This window comes from Pteronotus mesoamericanus, unplaced genomic scaffold, assembly GCF_021234165.1.
Source record: "Pteronotus mesoamericanus isolate MK-2021 breed Mesoamerican mustached bat unplaced genomic scaffold, CSHL_Meso_final scaffold_99, whole genome shotgun sequence".
Taxonomy (NCBI): Eukaryota; Metazoa; Chordata; class Mammalia; order Chiroptera; family Mormoopidae; genus Pteronotus; species Pteronotus mesoamericanus.
The window spans coordinates 12,187,158-12,211,354 of NW_026555330.1; the positions used below are offsets into that span (position 1 = coordinate 12,187,158).

General features: G+C 50.5%; 1 protein-coding gene across 2 annotated transcripts in view; it reads right to left on the minus strand.

The window, feature by feature from the left end:
• CDC14A (cell division cycle 14A) overlaps positions 1–24,197 on the minus strand; it is a 92,874-nt gene that overhangs the window by 22,031 nt on the left and 46,646 nt on the right. For both annotated transcript variants that reach the window (XM_054564997.1, XM_054564996.1), the window contains 3 exons: positions 14,109–14,175; positions 12,082–12,144; positions 5,406–5,493 (listed from right to left, as the gene is read on the minus strand). In XM_054564997.1, coding sequence (XP_054420972.1) covers positions 5,406–5,493; positions 12,082–12,144; positions 14,109–14,175 — 218 coding nt within the window. The remainder of the gene's footprint in view (positions 1–5,405; positions 5,494–12,081; positions 12,145–14,108; positions 14,176–24,197) is intronic.

A 24,197-nucleotide genomic window follows, 5' to 3' on the forward strand; every position in this document is an offset into this window, starting at 1 on the left:
TGTCCCCGGGTGCTACAGTCAGCCGGGTCACAGACACATGGCCGGGATTTGGTCGGTCAATCGAGGGGAACCCTGGGGGCTTTGGCCCCTGCAGGCCTTGTCGAGCAGCCTCGGGCGGCGAGGGGACTGAGCTGCCAGCACACACCGCCTGCCGCTGCGGTGCCCCGCCAGCGCCCCTGGCTCTCGGCAGGCAGACCAGCTGAGACGCCCTCGCTCAGAGCTCGTCTGTGGAGCCCGCGCAGCGGGCCAAGGGGGCCGGCGGTTTCCGCACTGTGACCCTGCCTGGGTTTCCTGCCGCCTCCAGCCCCGCCATTTCTCCTTTTGTCTCAGCCCACCCTCTCGCACCTGCCCTAAGACGCATTTCCCAGATGACCTGTCCAGCTGACTCCCTGCTGGTTCTGAAATTGGGAGGCACCAAAGGGTGCCTCCTGACTGTGTGGCTTCAATGGCTGAGGACAGGAGCGGCTGCAGCTCCCGGCCTCCCTCGCTTGACCCCACGTACAGACCCCAGCCCAGCTCTGCCGCAGGTCCTTCAGGGCTCCTGCCGTCAGCCTGGCTCCTCCAAGCTCCCACGTCCGGTGACCCCACTCCTCTCTGCTGTCCCCCAGCCTTAAAAGCAACAGCTGTTCCCCCGAGGAAATTCTGGTTTCCTCAGTGCTGCCCGTTCGCTTTTGGGCCTTCTCGGTAACAGCCGCCTCCTGTTAAGTCCCCTCTGTCGAAGCAGGGCTGCTTCATCCCTGCCTGTACCCCGCGGGCCCATTGCCCCCTTGCATCCTGCTCATGTCTGAGGCTCGCTCTCGGGCCGCCCCCCGAAGGCCCGACTCCCCAGCATAACTCTCATCAGTACCCTTGGGCTTCCTTTGCCAGGGTTGGTTCTGCCTGCAGCCCAGAGCCCGAGGGTACACTTGGCCAGGGTCCTGCCAGGGTTGCGGATGGAATCGGAAGGCAGGCCTGACCAGTCCACAGCTCAGATACACAATCTCCCCTTCAAGCAAAAAAAAAAAAAAAAAAAAAAAAAAAAAAAAAAAGGCCATAGAGCATGTTGGCAATCTTCTGTGTAGAAACAATGCCTCATACACACACATTTAGGAAAACAAAGGCTTTTCGACTTGGGAAAAATCGTATCTGCGCTCCTAGTTGGTTTGTTACCTTAACCGTTGTTCTTTTCAGAAAAGAACACTGGACAGTTACCAAATATGGCAACAGGACACTGAAATCGTAACGATGATGATGATAATCGTACCTAACGTTTACTGAGCACTTAGGATGTGCAGGCTCTAAACCCTACAGTTACGGAGTGCGCCTGCCGGGAGGGGGCGCTGGCCCCGGAGCGCACAGCGGGCAGGAGGGGAGGGCGCCTTGGAAGCCTGGAGTCAGATGCTGGGGTCTGTGCTGGGGCGCCTTTAAGGGAAAAGAACCAACGTGAGGCTGACTGCTGGGCCTCCAAAAAAACTCGGGACGTTCTATGAACATTAGGAGCTGCACTTCCTAGAGTTGGTGAGCAGGTTTCTTCGAGATCCCCAAAAAGTGCTTCCAATGAGCCCCCCTCGTTGTACAACCAAAAACAATGGCAATGTCCTATGACCTTCGGAACCTTTGCTTGTGGGCGCTGCTTTTAGCTCCCTGCACGTGGCTGACAGAGCGCTCGGCCGGCCCTGCTCCGTCTGGCCGCTAGGTGGTGCCCCGACCTCAGTAAAAAGCACAGGCAGGGCTCGGCGCTAACCGCCCTTCAAAACAAGTTTCTAGGGCTGAGAGCAATTGAAAAATCCGTCTCTTCCCCAACCCTTCATTTGAAGTCAATAAACTGAAGAACAGCAGAGTCAAAGGGCTTACCCCCTCCCAATCACTATTAAACGTAAAACCTGCAAAACGGGCAGGCAAATGGAGCAAATAAAACATGAGGCTCATTCGTGGTGAAAATGTAATCAGAATACCTGCTACCGAATAAGCACCTATGATGTGCCCGACACTGTGCAAAGCACTTTATACATCACCAGTCCCCGTTAGATCCCTGCCAGGTGCCCTCTGTTCCCCTCTTTGATATGGGAGGAAACTAGGACTCAGAGTGGGCAAGAAGCTCCAAGTTCACCGGGCGGGGAGGGGGAGGGGGAGCCGGGCTTCCACCTGCGCAGGCTCCGCCCACCCGGCGGCTCCCATTGGAAGGGCAGGCTGACCTTCAAATGGCTGGCATTCCCGTCTCCAGCTGTCTTTCTCCGCACTGCCTTTTTTTTTTCTTTGTTTGTTTGTTTTGGGGGGGCGTTGTGCGGTGTCTTTCTTTTAAAATAAAGAGGGGAAGGATATCACCACCTGAGAGTTCCGTGGGTTCATTTGTCTCTTTTTTAGAAAATTTGCAATCCAAAATATGCTTCAGTCTACTGCTATATTATTCATTGAACCAATTCGAACTTGTTTAACCAGAAAAAAGGCAGGGCTCTCCTCTTCCCCACAGTCAACAGCAGCTCTCTGTTGACACAACACGCACTTCAGGCTCTCACGACATGCTCTGCTGGGTTGTGGGGCCACCTTGGGCGACGTCCTGGCGACAGATGAGCAGATGAGTGCGAGTTCCTTCCAAATCTACCTCTTCTACTATCAACCCCCTCACCTGACTTTCAGCCGCCTCGGGAAACACACAGCTTCTCAAGTCAAAAAAAAAAAAAAAAGTGTGGCAAGATTGCACTGTAATTGGATCAAGTTTATTAATTCCATCACAAATTAATTTTAAGTTCAAAAAGCATTTATAAAGTTAAAGCCCTTTACAGAAAGCATGATGAAGCTTCTAGTGAATATCGGATCTTAAAATGGGCATTCTAGTAAAATAGCAGTATTTTACCAACGACAGCCTTAACGAGATTGTCCTAGACGTAAAACCGACAATCACTAGGTAAACAGCACTTTCGGGCCTTCCTCTTTCCTCTCACAGTGAAGGGACACAATAAATGCACGGGGAAAATAAACAGAGGTATGTAGAGCAATATCTTACATAATTACAGGGGACCTTTTAACTATATTGCTTAAATTATGTACTTCCTCTGTAATAAAATTTAAAAGAACACGGAGTTTGGACTCAGAGAGGCCTGTGTTGGAACCCACCTTCCAGCTGTGGGAACCCGAGCAAGTCAGGCCAGTCCTCGGGGCCTCCGGCTTCTCCGGCCTAAAGCAGGTCCCACCGGCCCCGCAGGGAGGTTTCGATTGTTAAGAAGACGGCCCACAAAAGGCTTGGCACGTCCCTGGCGTGCAAGCCAACCGTGGCTATGACCATATCCCTGTATTTGGTTCGGAACCAAAAAGAATTTTTGAAAGATTTTTGACAATTAAGAATTATCACCCAAAATGTTTGTATCCTTTTACCTAGTGAGTCGACATCTCAGATTTCAGAGAAGAAACTAGAGTTCCAATAAAAGATCTGTGAACATGCCTGCCCACCGGAAGTTTTTTAATTAGTCCTCGTCCCAAAATGATTGATTGATTGACTGATAGAATTATGGCACAGTCACTGAATAAAGCCATTGGAAATTATAATGAAGGTGCACATACACTGCCCATGGGAAGCAGTCTGTGTATGTTACACGAAAAAGATGCTAAAAGACAGCAATTACATCATGATTCCATACTTGTAAAAAAAGGTAAATAAAAATATTTTTATAAGTGTCTCTGGGTGTGTATTCACACTGAGAGAGAAAAACATGTGTGCAAGTAAAAAAATAAAGAGAAGCAGAAGGAAGGAAAATTAAAATCCCCAAATAATCCCACCACTAACTAGTCACCCTAGAAAAACCTGGGGAGAATTAGAGGTCATTTTATGCTCTTTTTTTATTGGTTCACCTGCATTTCCTTCTTTAAAAAAAAAAATAAGCAAGTAGTACCTCTCTAAAAAAATACGTTAAATGATTTTTTTAATTACACCTCATCTTCTAACATCATAAAACACATGAATTCTAAGTGGCAAACTCCATTCCACTTCGCCGACGACCCCCACACGGCGGAGGCACTACCGAAACCACACGCCTGCGCAGGTTTTCTGGGACTGAGTCAGGTCCTCTCCTGCCCAAGGCCGATGGCAGCTTTGGTCGGTCCTGCCCTCGGACCGCCTGTCGGGCGGGGGCCGTCTGCTCAGACACTCAGCGGGGCACCCCCAACGGCCCCCAGGGAGAGGTTCATTCATTCATCGAGCCTCGGGCTGAGAACACTCGTGGGCAAATTCCCGCGGAGCACGCGATTCTGGCTTCCCAGAGGCCCCCTGTCTGTTAGCTGACCTCTCCGGGGTCCCTGCCCCCCGAGGAAAACTAGCCCAGGCAGCTTCCCAGGTGCGCGATGTCACAGGTATGGAACGATGGGCACATGTGTGCAAACTCCAGGAAGTGATCGAGTCTAAATGCATGAATAACGATATATGACAAAACTAGATTTTAGAGTAAAACACTTGTGATAACAATGATGAAAGAAGACTAGTCTAGTCGGGGGATTTCAAATCACGTCCCCTCGCAGGACGGGTGGTCCGGGGCTCTGAGCAGACAGAGAGCAGGGAAAGGAGCTATTATGTTTGTTGGTGGCGCTTTAAAATTTTGAGTACTTCTCCCCTAAATTACTCTTCACCCTTTGGTGACTGTCATTACCTGTCTTCTAGGGAACGCTGGCGGGTGAAAAAAGAAGTAGAAAATAAATACTAATGAGGAAACTCAAATAGCTGATCATGTTTCGTTCAAGAGGCTGATGTTTTGTTTTGCTTCTTTTTCCTGAGTGCCGTGCCCCAGCGTGGCGTAGGCTGCAAATGAGCGATTTAATGACTGTGCGCGACCGAACTGTCCCGCGTCATGAAGGAACCACACAGATCAGTGTTCAGCAGCTCAGCTCTGGGATGGAGCGTCCGTTACTTCACGACCTCGGGCAAATTCCCACTCACAAGCCTCAAATTCCTCCTGCATAAAATGAAGATACCAGCACCCATGCCTCTTAGGGGTGTGCGTGCATTCAATGAGGTGATGCTTTCGTGAGCTAACCTCTAGCACATAGTAGGTGCTCAATGAAGGGCCCCTAGTGTTGCCACCGTCATTATCAACGAGGCGTTCCCCAGAGAATACTTCGATGCACAGCACCCCGCCGCCGGTAAATCAGGGCCGCTAGGAGGACTCGGTCACCTTCTTATGGGTCTGACCAGCTTCTCAGATTCCCCCCTGACAACTGGGTCAGGGGGGCGAGCGTCCCGCCCAGGACAACGGAAGTACCTGCCACGTTCGGCGCAGAAGTCACACAAGCGACTCAAGTACAAGACACCGCCACTCAGGTTTTCAGGTTCCGAGTATGTGTGGGCGAACGCCACCGAAAGAAAGGGTTTTCGGAGAAAATTAAGAAGTTAAGGATGAACGGAAATAAATTCGTGGAGGGTAAAGTAAAGAAAAACCTACCATTTTCGATTTTGCTTTGTGGATGTGGTCCGCTAAATGCTAAAAATTTTCCCGGGACAATCCAGTTGAAGTCACCGTTTTCCACTCGCTGGCGGAGTTACATGGGAAGAGAGAAGAAACGCACGTTATAACTCTCATACAACCGAGGAACCCCTAACAGATAAAGCTGCTTTCGTTCCATGAGGGCGGGGCTCACCTGGCGCACGTGACCACAGAGTAACACAGGCTAAGTAAAAACGTGCGCTGCTTCTCAGGAGGGTTTTTATGAATTCAATCCACCTCCGCAATTTTTATCTAGACTGTACAGCAGTTCTTAAAAGCTGTATTTAAGGAGAAGTACTTTGCTTAAAATAATTTGGTCTCCTGGCCACTCTGCAATGGAAGGCAATGAAAACAAACATTGCTTGTCCCGGCAATAAAGGAAAATAAGAGAAAACAGAAAATCCATGCACTTTCCACGAACGCCGAATATGTACATTAAACAATAAAAAAATATATGCATCAGGGTCATGATGAACACGCTCATCTTTTTCTCTGTTTGTGTAGGTAGTTATCTGTTGCCAATGTTGATTCTGAGCCTGGGAAACGGAAGGACGCGGGAGCAGGGGCAGGACCTCGTGCCGCCCCCAAGGTTACGCTGCGACCCGTTCGGCCCAGGTCGCCTGCCGCGGCTGCAAACCACACAGCTCAGGGGTCCGCAGGAGAGGGCTGTCGGCAGGGGATCCTCAGCAACGCGGCCCCTCTTCCGATAGTGTTTTCATGGGAAATCTCTCCGTGTTTGAAATTTGCCGTTTTAAATGACGTCTTAAAACACACCGGCGGGCCACCTGGGAGAAGCAGGTGTCAGCCCCCGGCCTACAGAGCGAAGGGGGCCTGAGGAGAGGCTGGGACCGGGGAGGGGCCGCGCACCCCCCCACTGCCCCACCCTCCCCTCCACGTCTGCCCCTTCCCCGCGTGCCTGTGGCCCCTGGGGACACCGACTGGGGCCGGGCTGGGGCACGGGAGATCCGGCCGGGGACCGGACACGTTTGTGCAAAGCATCCGAAGGCCCGTGTCACGGCCTCGTCACGTGAGCACCCTGAGCCCACCCACACCCCCAGCCCCACCCCTGCCGCCAGGCCCCGCCCCCAGGCCCCAGGTGCCCTCCCTGCCCCCTCCTGGGCCGCGGCGGTCGCAGGAGAGACCCTCTCCTTCCCGGAGGGAGCGGAACTGGGCGCTGGGTCGCGCACCGCGCGGTGGGAGCTTGTGTCTGCGAAACATTACATTGGAGGAAGGCCTTCAAGGACACCGGGCAACCTCGACTGTAACTCCTCCGCTGCCCCCGGTCATTCCCAGGAAAACCCCACTGGGCCGCTGGCTCTCCTGATTCAAATGCAAATGTTTCTCTCCAGTTAAAAATGAAACGCTACACACGACGACGCTACCTTATAAACGACTGACTGCACTGCACTAATCTAGTCCTAACACAGAGTATCTCTACGACGCCCTAAGCAGATCTTCAGGGTCTTACGAGGGCCAGCAGTGCACGCCCCAAATTAATCCTCCAGCACAGCTAGCTATTTAGAGCCACCCAAAGAAAGGACCCAGTACGCAGCTCTTCAGGACAAACATTTCCTTCGTTAAATAAAAACAGTCTCCACTTAATGGTCTGCTACCTTTCTTCAAGGAAGTGTTAAGCTTAAAATAATATTTAAAAATTTGAAAATAAAGACATGCTCTGATCATCCAAGGGCTAAAACCAGTTCTTTCATGAACTGTGGAAGAAAACAGGCTTCTACACTCCCTCTTCCTGTCTCCTCAGGCACTAAGCAGGTGTAGGTAAATGCATTGTGCTACGTCTGTTTATCTGGGTTATAGGCATCCCGTTGGTTAAATAGTAACCTTTCATAATCGATCATGGGGCAGAGACAATAGATTCACTTACAGAATCAAAAGAATATGTTTGCAAACCTTAGGAAAGTTTGCCTAAGAGGTAATGCAAAGACGTTTGCAAAGAGGTAATATTGTGCTGTGTTCAGTAGCCTGGATAGGTGGATGGAGTAAACAAAGAGATTTAGGTCTTAGATCCAACTCTGGAAAAAAATTATTAAGAAAGGTATAGCTTTTAACTGACTACGATAACATAAGCTTACTTTGGTAAGCTTCTAAAATTAATATCTGTGTCTTCTTCATAGTGAATTATACAAATGTCAATATTTATCAACAACAGGATATTTAAGATAACACAAATTGGTTTTTCTAATTAAACATACGCACACACTTCAAAAAAAAATCAGGCTCAGAAGGGAACCGGAGGTACAATGCCTCCTAGACCGACCACATTTTGTAAACAAGCAGCTCAGCAAGGATGAGGCAAGAGGGCGATTTTATTTCTTCCAGCCCAAAGCCTACCACCTACCAGTGCTCTGCAGAAAAATCACAGATGTTCTTACTGTTCAACAAAATAAAATTAAATAAAAAATCTGTACTCCTAAAACCAATGTATGTAGATGTTACTATTTACTTTACTAGAGAATTCTCAGCCTACAAAAGATTCACCAGGTTTCGGAATAGCTACCTCTTCGGGTTTCTTTTGTACTATCACTGGATTTGAAAAATTGAACTTTTACAACTTCTAAAAACTACACCTGCGCCCGTGAGGCACACCTGCATTGCAACGGTCACAGGTACATTTTTCAGCCCAAACCCTGAGAACCGTTTGGACTACAAACGGTTGTAACAGATGGTAAGACAGGGAAGGGAGGCCTTGGGGCCGAGGATCACAGGACTGCTCCTTCGGGGACAGGTGCCTTTTCTCAGACAAGGCAGACAGACAGAGTTTAAGCACAATCCAACCTTATTCAAACGTGGGCTCAGCCTTTACTGCACATCAAGGACTCGAACTTGGTGTCACGCAGAAAATAATACCAAGTGTCCCTTCTGTGCCCTTAAGGCGTCTGAAAGAGGTGGGGATGACAAGTCCCAGTAATAGCCGCAGCGCACACACAGGCCCCGACCCTGGGCTAGGCCTGCCCAGTCACACAGCGCCCGTACCCTGTGCAACTCCAGGAGGCAGGCGCTCCCATCCTCCCCTCTGCAGGCAGCGCTGTAGGCCCAAGGCTTGTGTCTCTCCAGGGTCACCGGTTGAAGCCTAATCCCAGGAGGCAGGGCCCTCAGGAGGTGATTGGGGGTCAGGAGGCCAGTGACCCCGTGAGCGCCGTCAGTGCCCTTAGAAAAGGGCCCGCGGAGCCGCCGGGCCTCTCCCACGGCGCGCGAGGAACCGAGGAGAGACGACGGCGCCTGTGAACGCCGGCAGGTCCTTCCCGGACGCCTAACCTGCAGGGGCCTTGTCTTGGACTCCCCGCCTCCAGAACCGGGAGAAACAGATGTCCACTGGTTAAGCCCCCCAGTCTACGGGACTTTCGTTACAGGGCACAAACTAACGCACGCACGGAGGAAAATGTTGCGCTGGACTTCGATAAGCGCTATAATTGAAGTACATAAGCGGTTTAACCGTGGCACGAAGACTGAGAAAATCAAAGGCAGAAAGAACTACAAAGTCTCTTTTCATTCAATTAAAAAGTGCCTTTTTTACAGGGGAACACTTTGTAAAGCATACGACAGCCTAACCACTATGCTGTACACCTGAAACGGATACAAAGTAATACTGAATGTCAACTGTAATTGAAAAAAACACTTTAAATAAAGTAAAACGATATTGTGGGGGGAGAAAGTGCCTTCTTTATAGTTCCCTAACTTCTAGAACAATAAAACAGTGTTGATAGCCCTGTTGTGTTACATAAACGCAAACAGGCTGAGAGGATCGGCACTTTATGAGCTTAAAGCACAGTACACATTCGAGTTAATTTGGTTTAAATGAAGTTGCCGCACCATTCGGCTTTAAACAACATGCTCGATTATTAGGTTCGGTTTGTTTTGGAGAAGGGACAGTGGGGCAGAGGGGGGGGGGGTGGCCGCCGCACCTCTGCTGGCCACAGCAGGGACAGGGAGCAATGGTGGCTGGGGACAGGGAGGGACGGCCCCACCAGCCCGGACCAGGCGCCGCTGCTCTCGGCGACCTCAGGGGCAGGAAACGCATGCGTGTTTGCAGGGGCTGCTCCAGGGCTCAAGCCGTACAGATCCGAGGCCACCAGGCCCACAGGCGGCCGAAACTCGGAAGCGAGGTCCCCACTCAGGAGGGCGCATCTGCGACTGGCCAGCCAGGGGCCCCCGACGGCAGCAGCTTTGCAGGCCGGCGGAGGACGCGAGAGGGCCTGCGAAGGAGACTGAACACAGTGGCCAGGGACAGGCGGAGGAGAAAGCCCGCGGCAGGGCCTCGGAGTCGGGAGGCAGGCGGGGGAAGAGATTCTAGGATTAGAGGGTGCCCAGGAGGAAGAAGACCAGGCACCCGCGCAGGGCTGGGTAGCTCTGCATCGGCAAGAGCGGTGTCAGGACAGTCGCCAAGAGGAACGCCAGACCATAGTCAGTGGACAGAGTCAAGACCGCTCCCCTTAAGAGGTCTGGAGGGACAGAGGCCAAACGACACTTCAGGAAGAAGGAAAACCTGTAGGAAACTTCTTAGGACACATTTTAGGGGCCTCACCAACATGCCCACTGCCCCAGCGGTGGGCGTGGCACAGCCGTGGGAACATGGGTCCCTCGGCCGCACCCACAGCGGCAGCGTCCAGGAAGGAGCCCTGCTTCCTTCAGCGGGTGGCCTTGCAGTGCCCTGACCCCATGGCAGGCTCGCTCCAGGGACGGGCTTCTCGTCGTTCCCTGGAGAGTCAAGCCCCCGTGGGAGACACGCCTCCACGATCCCTCCAGGTGCTCAGCACCAGCGTGCACGCCGGCGTTCGGCAAGGGGCTGGACCCCAGCCTGTGGCAGAAGGTCACATTTTCCGAGCCCCGCCCCCCTCCCCCCGCCACCCCGTGACCAGGAGCACAGACCGAGCAGCATCCAGACGACAAACCCTGGTCCAAAGCAAAGCCCTGAGACATCACACCGCAGGGTCCAACAGCCCAGCCCCTGCTGTCGGCCTCAGGTGGCCACGCTGAGAGACGGGGGACCTAAGGAACCCTGCCGTTCTCAAGGCACACGCCAAGGGGCGACCGGCGCAGCCATACCACCTGGTCTGTGTGACAGTTCACTGACGAACTGCAAGGAGGGACGCCACAGTCAACCCAGAGACAGCCTTTGTCCGTGTAGTAAACGAAACGGACGTCACAGGCAAGCCCTGGGTGAAGGTGACAACATCCAGCGATCCGTGCGGTGAATAACTGGTTTAGGAGAGGAAGGAAAAAACCTCACTCGTGCAGCATAGATTGGGTGGTAATGAAAGGAACATCCTTTCAAGGAGCTGTCTACCACAGTCAATTTTTGCCCTGGACTGTGAGTGCAAAATCAGAAAGGATTCTTAATTCATATGCCTTGGCCTCCTTCCATTGAAAGGTAGTTACTTTTAACGGATTATATAAATATCCTGAAATGGGCTATCGTCCTCGTTTAGTAGGCCTTGTCTCTCGTATTCATCATCCTTTCATTTGGCGACTGTCCACACCTGTGGGCCAGCGTGGCGAGGCAGCCCCCACAGGCTGCTGCCGGAGCGACGGGACAGCTTGTCTCCACCTTCTTCTGTGAGTTCATCTGTGTACAGCCAACACAGGAGCAGCCTCAAAGGGGCAAGCCTTCCGGAAACAGTGGAAAGCCTGTTTTGTTTTGTTTTGTCTTGTGGACAACCCAAATCTTCCCTGGTGTTCCCTAGGGCACAAGGTCCATTTTTAATTTTTTAAGTGAACTGATCAATGGTTAGATTTCCAGGGAATGGCTGCTCTTAGTTCTCAAGTTCTTGGAGAATCCCTTAAGAAATCTGTTGGGAAAATACCGCTGTTTAGACACAGATTCTTCGCAGAAGCTTCTGGACCATCGCCTGGAAAATACCTTCCTGGATCTTCAGAGCCTAGCAGCCAGAATGAGATCTGTTTGATCGGCGCAAACATGAAGACTGTTCCGAACAGCTCGGCAAAGGACCAAGAGCCCATACTTGGAAAGACACTTTTGTTTATCGATGCATAACACAACGGCCCGTTTGTAAGTCACACGAGCATAAAGCAAGGGCATGAGAGACCTTGGCCCAAGCCTTCTTAATGCAGCAAGGCCTTGGAGGTCTTCAACGTCCCCTTATTGGACGGCCTAGCTCGGACAGCCCCTTTGCCCGAACTCTGCGCGGCTGCACAGGCAAGGCGTTACGCAAAAGCTGTGCGACAGTGTCAAGGGAAAAAACTCAGCCAGCTCTTACAACTCAGCAAACGCAGCCGCATTTCAAATAAAAGGTATGCCAACAAAAGGTCGAAAATATTACAAGGAACAAATCCAGTTTTGTTTTCAACAGAGCCTGAATTTTAAAATAAGAGTAACTTACAATTTCACCACCAAATTATTTTTCTTATGAAGATGGAAGGTAAATGTCAATGAAGACTCAATGAAAGAATATATATAGATACGGCATTTTCTGAAACTAAAATGAAGACTCCTGGTCAAAGCTGAAAGGACAAACTGACAATGATAGGAAACTCCAGACTGATTTCTTTTACCAGCTGCTGCATTTGCAATACCTGAGTGTTAGTGGGGAGTGAGGGGGTGTGGAAACAATTTGATCGACGTGTAATTATCTCTTACAAAAAGTTAAAAGGTACAAACCTCATAGTGTTCATATTCATCCACATCGAACGTCTCAAAGTCGAAAAATCCATGTTGTAATCCCTAAAAGCAGAATTGGAGTTAGTCTTTTCCACACTAAATTGATAAAGGCTTCTGCCATCCCTCAAATTCCCACTCACAAACGACGCCCACTACCCGGAAGGAGGTCACTCGGGGCCATTGATTCGAAAAGCATTTCTAGAAATCAGCTTCTAACCTCGGTCGCTTTGCTTTCAGCCTGTCTCACAAGTGGGACTAAACACTTAGCAAAACATGAAAGTATGTCCTACAAAACATGTCTCCTGACTTCATTTACATGATTTTGTGTAAAATCATTTGTGTCAACAAAATGCATACCAGCAAATTTAGTTAAAACCTATTGGGGCTACATAATTGATTCGTACCTAAGTATAACAGAATATATCACAGTGATTAACTTTTCAGATAGAAGAAAATCAAAAATTCTTAGGACGGTTTATCTTCCTTTTATCATCGGGATGTTTGGAAAAAAGGGCACCTTGACTTCACAGGCCCCTCTTTGTTCCTAAAACTCCACTTGGCGAGGGTTTGCGGTGAGAGTTTCTGACAGAGTGGAACCACACGTGAAGGTCTTACAGTGCAGAGGCCAGAGCTGATGTGCTCAACAACGCGAGGAAAAAGTTGACACTCTTTTTTCTAACTAATGACTTAGAACTTTTAAAAACTATCTGGCTTTCGAAAAGGGCAGCGTCCTTTATTTTCTAAGTCCTAAGGATGATGGTACAATGCAAAACCACAGTTCCTTTAAAGGTCCATGAGCAAGTCATTAAACACAGCAGAAACCATGAAGCCAGGCTCCAACGCATCTATCTATCTTTGAAAAGAGTTTAGAGACCAATGTTTTCCAAAATGCAGATCACGGAGCACCTGCCACAGAAGCGCTTGCCCTAAGTCACGTTTAGGATGCAGGCGCCCAGGCCCCGTCCCAGGACCGTTAAATCAGATGCCACTGGGGGTGGGGGAGGGCAGACCAGCGTTCTTAACCTGCCTTCCTAGGAGTTCTCGTGAACACTAAATTCTGACAAACTGGTTTAGACAACTCTTAGAGAATAAGCAGGGCAACTTGGTTCATCCGCACGTACCATTCCAGAGAAAACAGTGAGAAATATATCCCTTAAGCTACTACTTTCCTCCCTTGTGAGAGTCTGAGTCTACGCACGCACGTTTCTGTGTGCAGTTCGCGAGCGCACACGAGTCACGCTTGTGACACACCAACACATGGGAATCAGAGAGACGTGCTTCCCAGAAGGCAGAGCTGCGGCCACACCCTGTCTCTGTCCTTAGGAGGCTGAGCGGTCACTGCCACAAAGCAAGCCCGGGGCATGTGTCCCGCGGAAGGGGTGTCTGAGGGAAATGTGCCGCAGCTGCTTCAAGACCAGGTGGGCGATCCAGCAGGCACATGCTGTGAAACCTCGTGCACATTTGGGGAAAACAACCCCCACGGTTGATGCAGCAAGAAGTCTGCAGAAGACCAAGTCTCCCCTTTCCTCTGCAGACAGAAGCGTGCCATGAATTTCTAAGTTCAGTCAGGGGTCAGTAGTGAACACAACAACAGTGCGAGCTCTTTCTAAATTTCACACGTTGTTACACAAGAAGCAGGCCGTGCCAGAGACATGGCAGGAGAAGCAAAACGATGATGACGCTGAGGACGACAAAAATGAAACCGCCTTTTTCCCCAGGCATGTCTTCAACTGCTGTGATTGCAGATTACGTGGCGGCTGCTAGCACTCCACGGCCTCTTCTCTGATGCCACTAGAAGTGGGTGCCGGCAATACGACTTGCAAGGGATGGACTAGAGGATCTCGATAGTGTTTAAATTAAAAATTAAAACGTGTGAAAGCTATTTGAAAGTTTACAGAGTTTAAATTCCCTTCTTTAAGCCGCAACAGTAGTGCTGACATCCCTCCGACAGCAGGCAAGGACATCGGCGCCTTCCCTTTCCTCCCAGGAAAGCCCCGAGCCGGCCACAGCAAGGACGCTGGTCTTACCTTCCTGATTCCCTGCAGGCAGTCGAGGATGGTGAGGTTGTACGTGCAGTTTCCGAAGGAAGCGTCCCTGCAAACACACACACAAAAGCTCCCCGTCAAACATGGGCGTTTCCACGTTCAGTTAAGAAAACAGTGACATCAGCGGGGTGCATGCTCCTTTGGCCTCCCGGCTGTCGCCGGGGTAAACACGCGTGACACGTGAGACCCTGCTGGTTAGGACGCTGAAGCTCTTCTGCAACGGCTGCCCCCCGTGGGCAGAATTCATCAGAAAGCGCGAGCAAGAGCCCGGGCTCTGGGGCCAGGCTGTCATCTTCCCCCACCTGACCTGCGGGGACCTCGGGCAAGTGACGTCACCTCTGTGAGTCCTCGCGTCCTCGTGTGTGAAACAGAGGCGCGGAGAGCAGCTGCCCTTCACAGGCTCAGTGCCGATTACATTACAAAATAACAGAAAGTCCTTCACATCGCGCCCAGCAGAGGAAGCACTTAAGAAATATTGTGACAGCTATTATTATTGTTAATAGCGATTAATAGAACTGGACTGTTTCAGGAAGTAAAACATGTGCTAAACACAACGGTGAAAATGTCAGGCGGACGATAGGTGCGGGGCGACAGACCCTGGCAGCTATTTTCATGGGTGAGACGCCACCCTCCCAACCTTTCCCCCAGAAAAGCAAGGATAAGGCGCTCATGCGTCCAGGCGGACCCCCCGGGGACCCCCAAGGGCTTCCAGCGCCACGAGGGGCTCTCTCCAAAGGAGCGGGAACCTCTGCCCCTAAAGCCAAGGGCTTCATCCTTTATTTAAGTTTTCAGAGCGACTTAGCAGACCTGCTTCAGGCAACGTAACACTGAAGTATCAAGTTCGGGTCAGTTAAGCAAGAACTGGCACCGGAGCTTTAACACTAGCACCGTTCCAAGGCGTCCGAGGCAAGAAACTCGACCTCACGGCTCTCAGGCTCCCTGCCCAGCCCCCGCTGCTGACCCAAAGGGACGGAGCGGTCAGGCACCCGCGATGACAAGGCGGTCCCAGGGCAGCAGGAGGGAGGGGCGAGCGGTGTTCCATGGGGAGAAAACAGCCTTTAAGGGCTTCAACGTAATAATACAAAACTGAGCTTTCTGGCCCAAGCAGCCGAGGTAGCTCAAACCAGTGGCCACTAAGCCATGAATAAAAATGCCACTTCGACATCATCGAGTTTCAGCGTCCTGATCACCTGGTATAAAAATGTTACGTTAGCAAAGCAGCTTAACAGAAACGTTTCCCAAGTCCTGAAGTTTCAAAGTTAACCCTTGTAAACAGAAAGGGTTACTCTAGATATCTGTCTGATCTCAAGAACTCTTCTGTTGAATGCCTTCGGAACTCCTGGGTCAGCAAAAAAACAGAATAACCCCTTTTCCGTAGATCTTGAAAAAACATAAAACATCTATGGGAAAGCAAATATTCATGGACTAAGCCAGAGGAAGAAGTATCTGGGGATCCAAGACAAAATACGAGTTTGTATGGATAACCACACACGTTCCCTTGTCGGCATCTGTTTCTTTGGGACAAGGGTTCAGGGTCCTGTGAGTAGCAGGGACCCTTCGGCCACGTGAGGGACCCTTTCCTCAGCATAAGCTTTAAATGCATAAAATAAAATGCATAGGAACAACAAGAGTCCCTCAATTAAATTTAAAGTTAGCAAAATATAAAACGACCAGTTTATAATACAGCAATATGTACTTTTTTGTGACTATACTACACAGCAAGGCCTAGGAGCGGTCTCATAAGGACCATAAAGAAGAAATAAACATAAATAATATCCATCTTAGGCTACATGGAACAACTGTAATCGAATAAAGTATGTCTATGACTTCTATTGGGACGAGGTCATTTATGTTGCTAATACTGCTATAGTTTAGGTACAACGTTTATAACTGAATGTCACCTTATAAGGTTCGTGCAAATAAAGATAATCATTTTTTGTCATCCACAGTTACTGACTCTCTAAATTGGCTCCGCAGACCCTAGATTAAACACACTGACTTCCGTAAAGAAAAGGCGGGGGTGGGGGGGGCACAGAAAACCTGTGCATTGAAAAAGGATTACAAAGACCTGCAGAGCCAGCAGGCGGTCCTTGTTTCCTCGGGCGTGCCTTGCCACGCCTGGGCCAGCGAGGCACCCCACGGACCCCGGCGTCAGGGAGCCCCAGGCCCGGGGTTTCCGGCTGTCTGCAAAGTGCGGGACACTGCCCTGCTCTCTCTCGACCTGGCGAAGCCACATGTTTCCCAGTGACTAACAAGAGCGCTGGTGGCCTGAGGGAGCAGCCGTGAGAGTCAGCAGGTCCCCTGACTGAACTGGGACCCAGAGCGGCCAGGCCGGCTGCACAGACAGGCCCACGTTCACAAACTGGAATACGCAGCCCGGCACGCGGTCACATTCAGCCGCGTCCTGAGGACTGGGGAAGGCGGTGGAACGCCTTTTCTGAACAGCGACCACGCGGGGTGACTTAGATGCGTCATTAGCACATTTAATCCTCATGACCGTCCTGAAACCAGCAGGTCCCAAAACCCGCTCCCGAACTGGCCGGGGAGAAATGGCTTCTCGGTGGCGCCTGGCTCAACGCAGTCAAACGAGAGTGACCGAAAAAGGGAAGGGTCACGAAAACCTGTGATATATTTTTGAGGGGAAAGAGAGAGAGAGTAAAGGTGGCAGAAGAACCTGAGAATCTCCCAAAATCTCCCTAAGAAAAAAAAAAGAATTTTAAAAGGTTTTTTTCCTAATGGACTACAACAAGGTCAGAGAGAATAAGAGCGTACGCAAAGGCGATAAAATTCTGAAACCTGGAACTCAGAGAGACGAGTGGTACTAAGGCCAAGAATCGGAAAACTAAGGGGAACGCGAAAACTCACAGAATCAACCCAATTAACACCAGGTAGCTCCCCAAGGGCTCGGGAACGGGCAGCGCCAGCTTCCTCCGGAAGTGAGAACGAAGACAAGGGCTGCAAGGGGATCGGAAGTCCACTGAGCAAGCGGAGAGATTTTACTCTACAAAAGCAACGCTAGCTCCCGTTGTACAAATCCATCTCTCCCGTGGGCTTTCCTCAACCGCCCAGGACAGTGGGAACCGCCGGCAACAGCACGGTCGGCCCCGGCAGGCGGCGGGGCGCTGCCCCACGAGGGGCCGGGGCTGAATGGGAAGATGGCCGGCCACCCACGGGTCGCCCTACAGGGTTCTCGGAAGAGGGGGCAAGTTAGGGAAACACCAGGCTCTGTCGGCCTCAAAAATCCCTTCCTCCTCCGAAAGCAGATCTTTAGTTAACACCATCGAGTCTCTTTCCTCTCCATACCTCTCTCCTGGGTCCTTCCCAACAGAACTAGAACCTTTTCAAATCTCCACCATCTTTAAAAGGGAGAAAGAAAAACCACCCAAAACCTTTGGACTCTACAGCCTCCCTTGAAAACCCAGGCTTCTTTAAAGAACGACGCATCTTCCTCCCTCCACACCCCCCCCACACCCCGCCCCCCCATCCCCCGTCCCCGCTCCCTCGCATCTTCACCTCCCGTTCCCATCCTTCCCACCCTCCCCCGCGCCATGAGCTCTCCTCACTGAGCTCACCGAGGGTCTCCATACCCCCCAGCCTGGGGGACTTTTTATTTAATTGAGAAAAAATTCATGCTTTTAACCTTTTCAAAGTGTGCGATTCAGTGAGTTTTAGTATATTCACAATTCACATCTCCACTAATCCCAAAACATTGCTGTCGCCCCCTAAGACGACGCTGTACCCACTCACAGCAACTCCCCACTCCCTCCCCATCCCGCTCCACCCCTGGCAATCACGAGGCAACGGGGCCTCCCCAGGGACATTCTGCCAGCAGTATTATACCTAACATGTCGGCAACAAGTGTCTCCGGCCTTTGAATACCCCCTTCACTTAATTCCTGAATTTTTCGTCGACGTCTCTGAACACAACTCCTTCCCAATCTCCTTCGCAAAGCCATCCTTCGCCTCCCCACCTTACAAAGGCAGGGCTTCCTCAGTCACGTCCAGGCTCACATTCTTCCCACTCTCTCCCTAGACCGGGGTTCCCAGCTTCCCGGGAGGTCCCCTAAAACACAGACTGCTGGGCCCACCTGAGTTTCTGGCTCCACAGGTCTGGGGCCAGGCCTGAGGATTTGCATTCCTAACGCGGAGCTGGGTGGTGCTGATGCTGCTGGTAGGGGGCCCGCGTTCGGAGACCCTGCCCTACCCAATCTCATCTACAAATTGCCATTTCTCTGCTAACCACCTCAAATTTCCCTCTCTAGTGCAAACTCCTTAAAACTCCAAAACAGTATGGACAACGATGTAGGTCCCATTCCTGTCTGGGTATCTTAAGGCAGCTCGAACTCTCAGTGCAAGAGGCCTCTTGAATCTGCCCGCACCACACCACCACCGCAACCACCGCAACCACCGCAACCACCGCAACCACCGCAACGTGGTCCTCCGGCGCTCCCCAATCTCAAGCTACAACCTGAGGGCTCCTCCATCTTCCTCATCCTACCCGCCACGGCGCCCCGTTGTCTTCCCCTCGGAAGTGTCTCTTGAGAAGTTCAGCTGCCACCTCCCGGGGAAGCTAAACTACTGCCTCAGCCTCCCCACACCCACTCAGCCGTTCTCCTCAGTCTTCACTGCGGCCAGAGCGGCGTCTGTAAAAGGCGAGTCTCCCCAATGGGAACCCTTCCTGACTCCCCACAGCACCCGAGAAAGTTCAAATCCTCCATCGGAGGCAGGGCCGTGTGGTGCCTGGCCTTCCCGCCTCTCTAGCCGCCTCCTCACGTCACGCCCCCTCAGTCTGCACCCACCACAGTGGCCTCGCCTGAGCCACCCCCCCACCGCCCCCCGACAGGCACTCTGCTGCCCCCACAGAACCTCTGCTCCCACTGGTCACACGTCCTCCAGCTCACCTCGCCGACATCACCCAACTCATCCTTCAGATCTGAGCTCAAAGATCACCTGTCCCAGGAGAAACGCCTCCAACCCGACCTGGCCAGCTGGGTGCCCGGCTTCTCTATTTTCGTTAACTGTACTTTAACATTATATCCTGCTGTGCTTATTTGATTCGCTGCCCCTCTATTGAACAGTCCCAGGAAGGCAAGATCTGTACGTTTTTACTCACTGTTGTCTCTGCAGGACCGAACACAGAGCCTGGCACCAAACAGATATATAAACATTTAAGTCAAGGAGCTTGGGAGCTCATCCCAAGGAAGTTTCCTGTAATATTCTGTGGTTGCTCGTGTTCACTTGGTAGCCTAACATCTTAATCCTCACTAGCAAGAAAAACCTTCTTTGCATTAACCCAAAATCCCTCCTGTCCATTTAAGACCGTTTCCTTCTGTTCTCTTTGCCTAAGACTATAAATTGAACAGAACTAATAGCAGGGATGCGCCAAGTAGTTTTCTCTTCCATTGCCAAGGGGTATTCAACAGTTTTATTTTAACCCAGAGAGGCTACAAAGAGCTTTTGGATTTAAATCATTATACCAACATGCTACAGCGGGCTTTAAACTCCCTGAGCTTTTGTGTTGTGGCACCTTTCCGTTCCCAGTTGTTTGCTTAACTACTCGTTCGCTCCTTCATCCACTCACCCATCCATTCCTCCCTTCGTATTTATGGAGCCAAAGATTTACTGAGTTGAAGAAGGGGACACATTATGTTGCCATGTTCCTCATAAAGGACCACTGAACCCCGTGGGCGCCACCTGAAGGGGAGAGGGTCTGCACCCCCTTCCTGCCTGGGAAAACTCCAAGTTCTTGCCCTTATCTGTCATGCTAGTTTTACCACGTATTGCATTACTCTCTTGAACAGGTAAACACAAGGTGTTCTTCCTTTAGGAGATAATGTAATACCCCAAACACCAGGGTTTCTAACCTTTCATCTCTGCTTTAAAATAAACCGTGGGTCTATGACCCCCAACACGGAAGACGAATGTTACAGCCAACGACCAAGACCGTCTAGAGACAGACAGCGGGAGCTCAACCTCCTGCTTGGCCACCTAAACTCCGCCCATCCTGACCGTTCTTCTAAACGCGACTTCCAGCATGATAGTCCCCTGAACCACAAAACGGTTACGAAGTGATTTTTAAAATCCACAGAAGTATGACAATGGGTGGGGCCGTAGGTAACACTGTTGAATGAGAAACTGAATGAATGAATACATGTGTAGGTGAACTAATTGGAATTTTACATTTATTTTTACGTTTTGCATTTATTTTGCTACAAAGAAGTAGAAGAAAAATTACATTTAAGGAACCATCCACAAATAGATACCAAGAGAAAGGGCTCGATCCAACTTGTCCCAGAGCTGAGAGTCGATTGGTGACTGTTCAGAGATTTGGGGCCCAGATCAGCACTGGTAGGACCGTGCACACTCCCTGGTCGTCCGCAAACGCTCTTTGATTACCGAGCCCGGCGACCAACACCCTGCTGCTAAGAACCTAAGAAGCTACTCGGCGCGTAGTGACCTCAGACAAGTTGATTAGGAGATGAAACCAGAGAAGAAAGAACATGTTTACACAAAATAATAGGAACACATTTCTGGTAATGAGCCTGTTTGAAAAGCAAAACAGAGGCAAGGTGTTTACAACATGGAGACCACACGAAAGAGTCAAAAAGAGGTGGTGACAGACAGTGGGCGTGACTGTGGTCCACATTGGTCTTGATTCTGTGATTCTGTGTAAATTCTCTGGATAGTAACTGCCAGGGTATCTGTAAATACCTGCAGGGCCATGGTTTGGGAAGCAGCTCAGAAGGTATCTTAAGCACCCGTGCAAGCACTGGGCTAAATCCCATCCACCCAACGACCACAGGGCCATGAGCTTCTGAAGGATAAGGAACATCGATGCCCAGAGTCTAGTACAGGGCTGGGCACATGCCTAAGTTGTAGATGTTGAATGAATGAACAAGTGAATGAATGAATGAATGAATGGGTCATTACCCCCTGAGGCTAGCTAGCTCTTGGACATGCACCATGGAGAATACAAAAAGACTAGCAATGGGCCCCCCCCCCCCCCGCCCCAGACGGCTTGGTGACCCTGGGACTGTAAAAATAGGACTAAAAAGAACAATCTGAGCCGGTTTCCATAGCTTGAGCCACTGAAGCAAAAACTGGAGTAGATGTAACTCACCTCCGTACGTGGAGTTAGTGGGTCATAGAGCCTGACAGTTACTTTCTGTTATCAGATGTTATATAACATCTGATACTTTAACAAGAAAAATAGGATAAAGCGTCTGCTTTTCCTGGTGATCCAAGTTAGCCAATACGCCCCACCGCCGGGAATGGAGTCAACAGTTTGGACTAGATAAGCCATCTATTTTCACCTATTTTCAACCCTCAGGAAACTGGCGCCCCTCGTTATTCAAAACTCACGCCGATTTTTCTCCCAGAATAACAAGCATCAAAAGCAAAGGTTTAGTCAAGATCCACGGGTGCAGGGCCCCAAAGATCAACACTGAGAGGCTGAGAGGAGCTGGCCATCACAGAGAGAAGTTGAGAAGGAAAGGAAAACCTTCGGAGAGCATAAAATAAACTCTGCTTCTGCATTTGTGATAGTCAAGGGAAAGATGCGGCGCGGAGAGCTTTCCCTTTGAAGTCCACAGTTAATGGCTAAATAAACTGACAAAAATCACAATATCATATGTAAGCGAACACGTATCTGGTTCAACCCTTTAGGTTAAGAGAGGTATCTTACCATGACACCTAACAGCTGCCAGCACATGTTTACTCTGCTTTAGAAGAATCAAGGAAGCAGCCTAATGCCTCGCTGTGAGTTGCGGACTCCCCGGAGCCTTTGTTAGAGACCGGCGAGTTCGGGCCTGCCCAGAGGACCAGAGCCACCGCAGCGGAGACGTCCCATTGAGAGTCTGCCACAACGGTGAGACAGAGCTCCGCAACAGAGGTCGCCAGGAGTCCTTCACGCACACACAACAAACCCACCCTTCACACAACCCTCTGGATCCCTTTCAAGGGCAAATGCCATTGAAGGACTGCCGGTGGGGGGTCTGTTAGAGGTTGTTTGGCCTAAGAGAAAACCTGAACTTGCATCTTGCTGTTCATGGTAAATAAAATCCACCGTTTGCTCGGCCATCTAGTTCCAGGGCTCTCAGGCAAAAGCACAAAGACAGATCCACAAATGACAGTACATTATTCTAATCCCAAGAGATGTGGACGGGGTGTCCTAGGGTGTTTCGGAGCAAGAGTTCTGCCAGACGTTAATAGAAACTGGGGGAGGTGGGGGGAGGATTCAGGATGAAGCACTTGGGAAAATCCCAAGTTAAACAAAATTAAAGCGGTTACTTGATTAATCAGAGACATTCAGAATCTTAAAAATTGGAACTTGCTTTATAAATCTCCAAGATAGAGAGCTCTAAACTTATTTGATCCCTAAATTTTGGGGGGAGAGAGGTCATGGTAGATAGTATAGAGCTGTCGTCCTCAGCCCTGGTAACGCACTGAACTCACGTACGTGGTTTTTAGAAAGCCCAACACCCAGACCAATTCTGTCAGAATTTCTGGAAATAGAACCCAGGCATCCACACTTCCAAAAGCTTCCCAGATTTTTAAACACCAACGATGGGAACTAATGTAACTTTGGGAAACACTGGCCTATAAATTCTGCCATCTGCTCCACGCTAAAGTGACACAGCCACAACAAAAATGCATTCCTGGGCCCACCCAGGAAGAGAGGCCCCCTCCACCGCCCCCGGCTCCAGCCCCCTAAAAAGAAAAACCAACCACTCAGCTAACAACTGGTGGCAGGAGAGCCAACATTCCGCCAGCGTTTTTCCACTCGACGGCGCTGCAGCCCGGACCTCCGCCTCGCCTCGGCTCCCTGCCACGGCATCTCTTGTCTGCGAAACTAGGACCCCGCATTACTTCTTGTCTGTAGAGTCTGATTTCCCATTTAATTTTATACGTGACAGGAAAATTGGGTTTTGGCAGACCGATACATCGCCATCGATACCAAAAGAATGTACCAAGCTGACACCATGGACCAATAAACTGAGAGTGTACAATGAATTTAAAAGCACAAGGAGATCTAAAAGAAGAGCTGTGTGCGGTTATACTGGCTGCCTGTTTTTGTGAGACTGAAGCGTTTTTGCAAACTCTGTCCTGTGAACCCCCAAGAAGGCAGATTTGGAAAACGCTGCCATTGATGGCTAGGGCCACAACCGGGGAATAAGACAGTGTGTGGTCTCGCGGGACGGCAGACCAGCTGCCGTTCACGTGACCTGGCGGAAGGCTAGAAATTGGGCCCCCGCTGACGAGATCCCTGCCAGGCCCGCCCACCCAAACTCTGCTGGCTCGGACCCCAGGACCGAGAGCCCGCTGCCCCCTCAAAGGTCCACCTCCAAGTCCACGCTAGAGATGGACGGACTCGAAGAACCAAGGAGGCGAACGGCGCCCCTTTCCTCTCATTTTCAGCTGAAGTCACTCTTGGTAAATACGTTGGCTGGCTTAGTACAGGTGAAACGCACAGTGTTTCACACAACGACCTATAGTCGAGGGGAACACCCTCATCCTGACATCAAACCGCACGCCCCTGGGTGTCACACCAAGCCAGAGGTTAAAGCTTCTCCGAAGTCTACAAGACCTAATGGAATCACGGACAGACAGTAAATGGGGTGGGGGATGGGGCGAAGGGGGGTCCAAAGGCACAAACTTCCAGTTTTAAGATAAACTCGCACTGGGGATACAAAATACAACGTGATGACTACAGTTAGCACTGCCAACCGGGACATTTGAAAGATGCTAGGAGAACTGGATCCCCAAAGCTGTCACCGTAAAGAAAAGCAAATGTTTGTAACTCTGTGAGGTGGCAGGTGTTAATTAAACTTACTGTGATAATCTATATAGTCTATATAATTATATAATCTATATAATCTATATATAATTATGCTGTACCAGTGTATCCAACCCACGGCCCCTGGACCACATCCCAGCATGGCTATGCATGCGACCCAACACAAAATCGTAAATTTACTTAAGACCTTTTCATCAGCTCATCAGTTTTCATTAGTGTTTGTGTATTTAACGTGCGGCCCAAGATAATTCTTCTTCTTCCAGTGTGGCCCAGAGA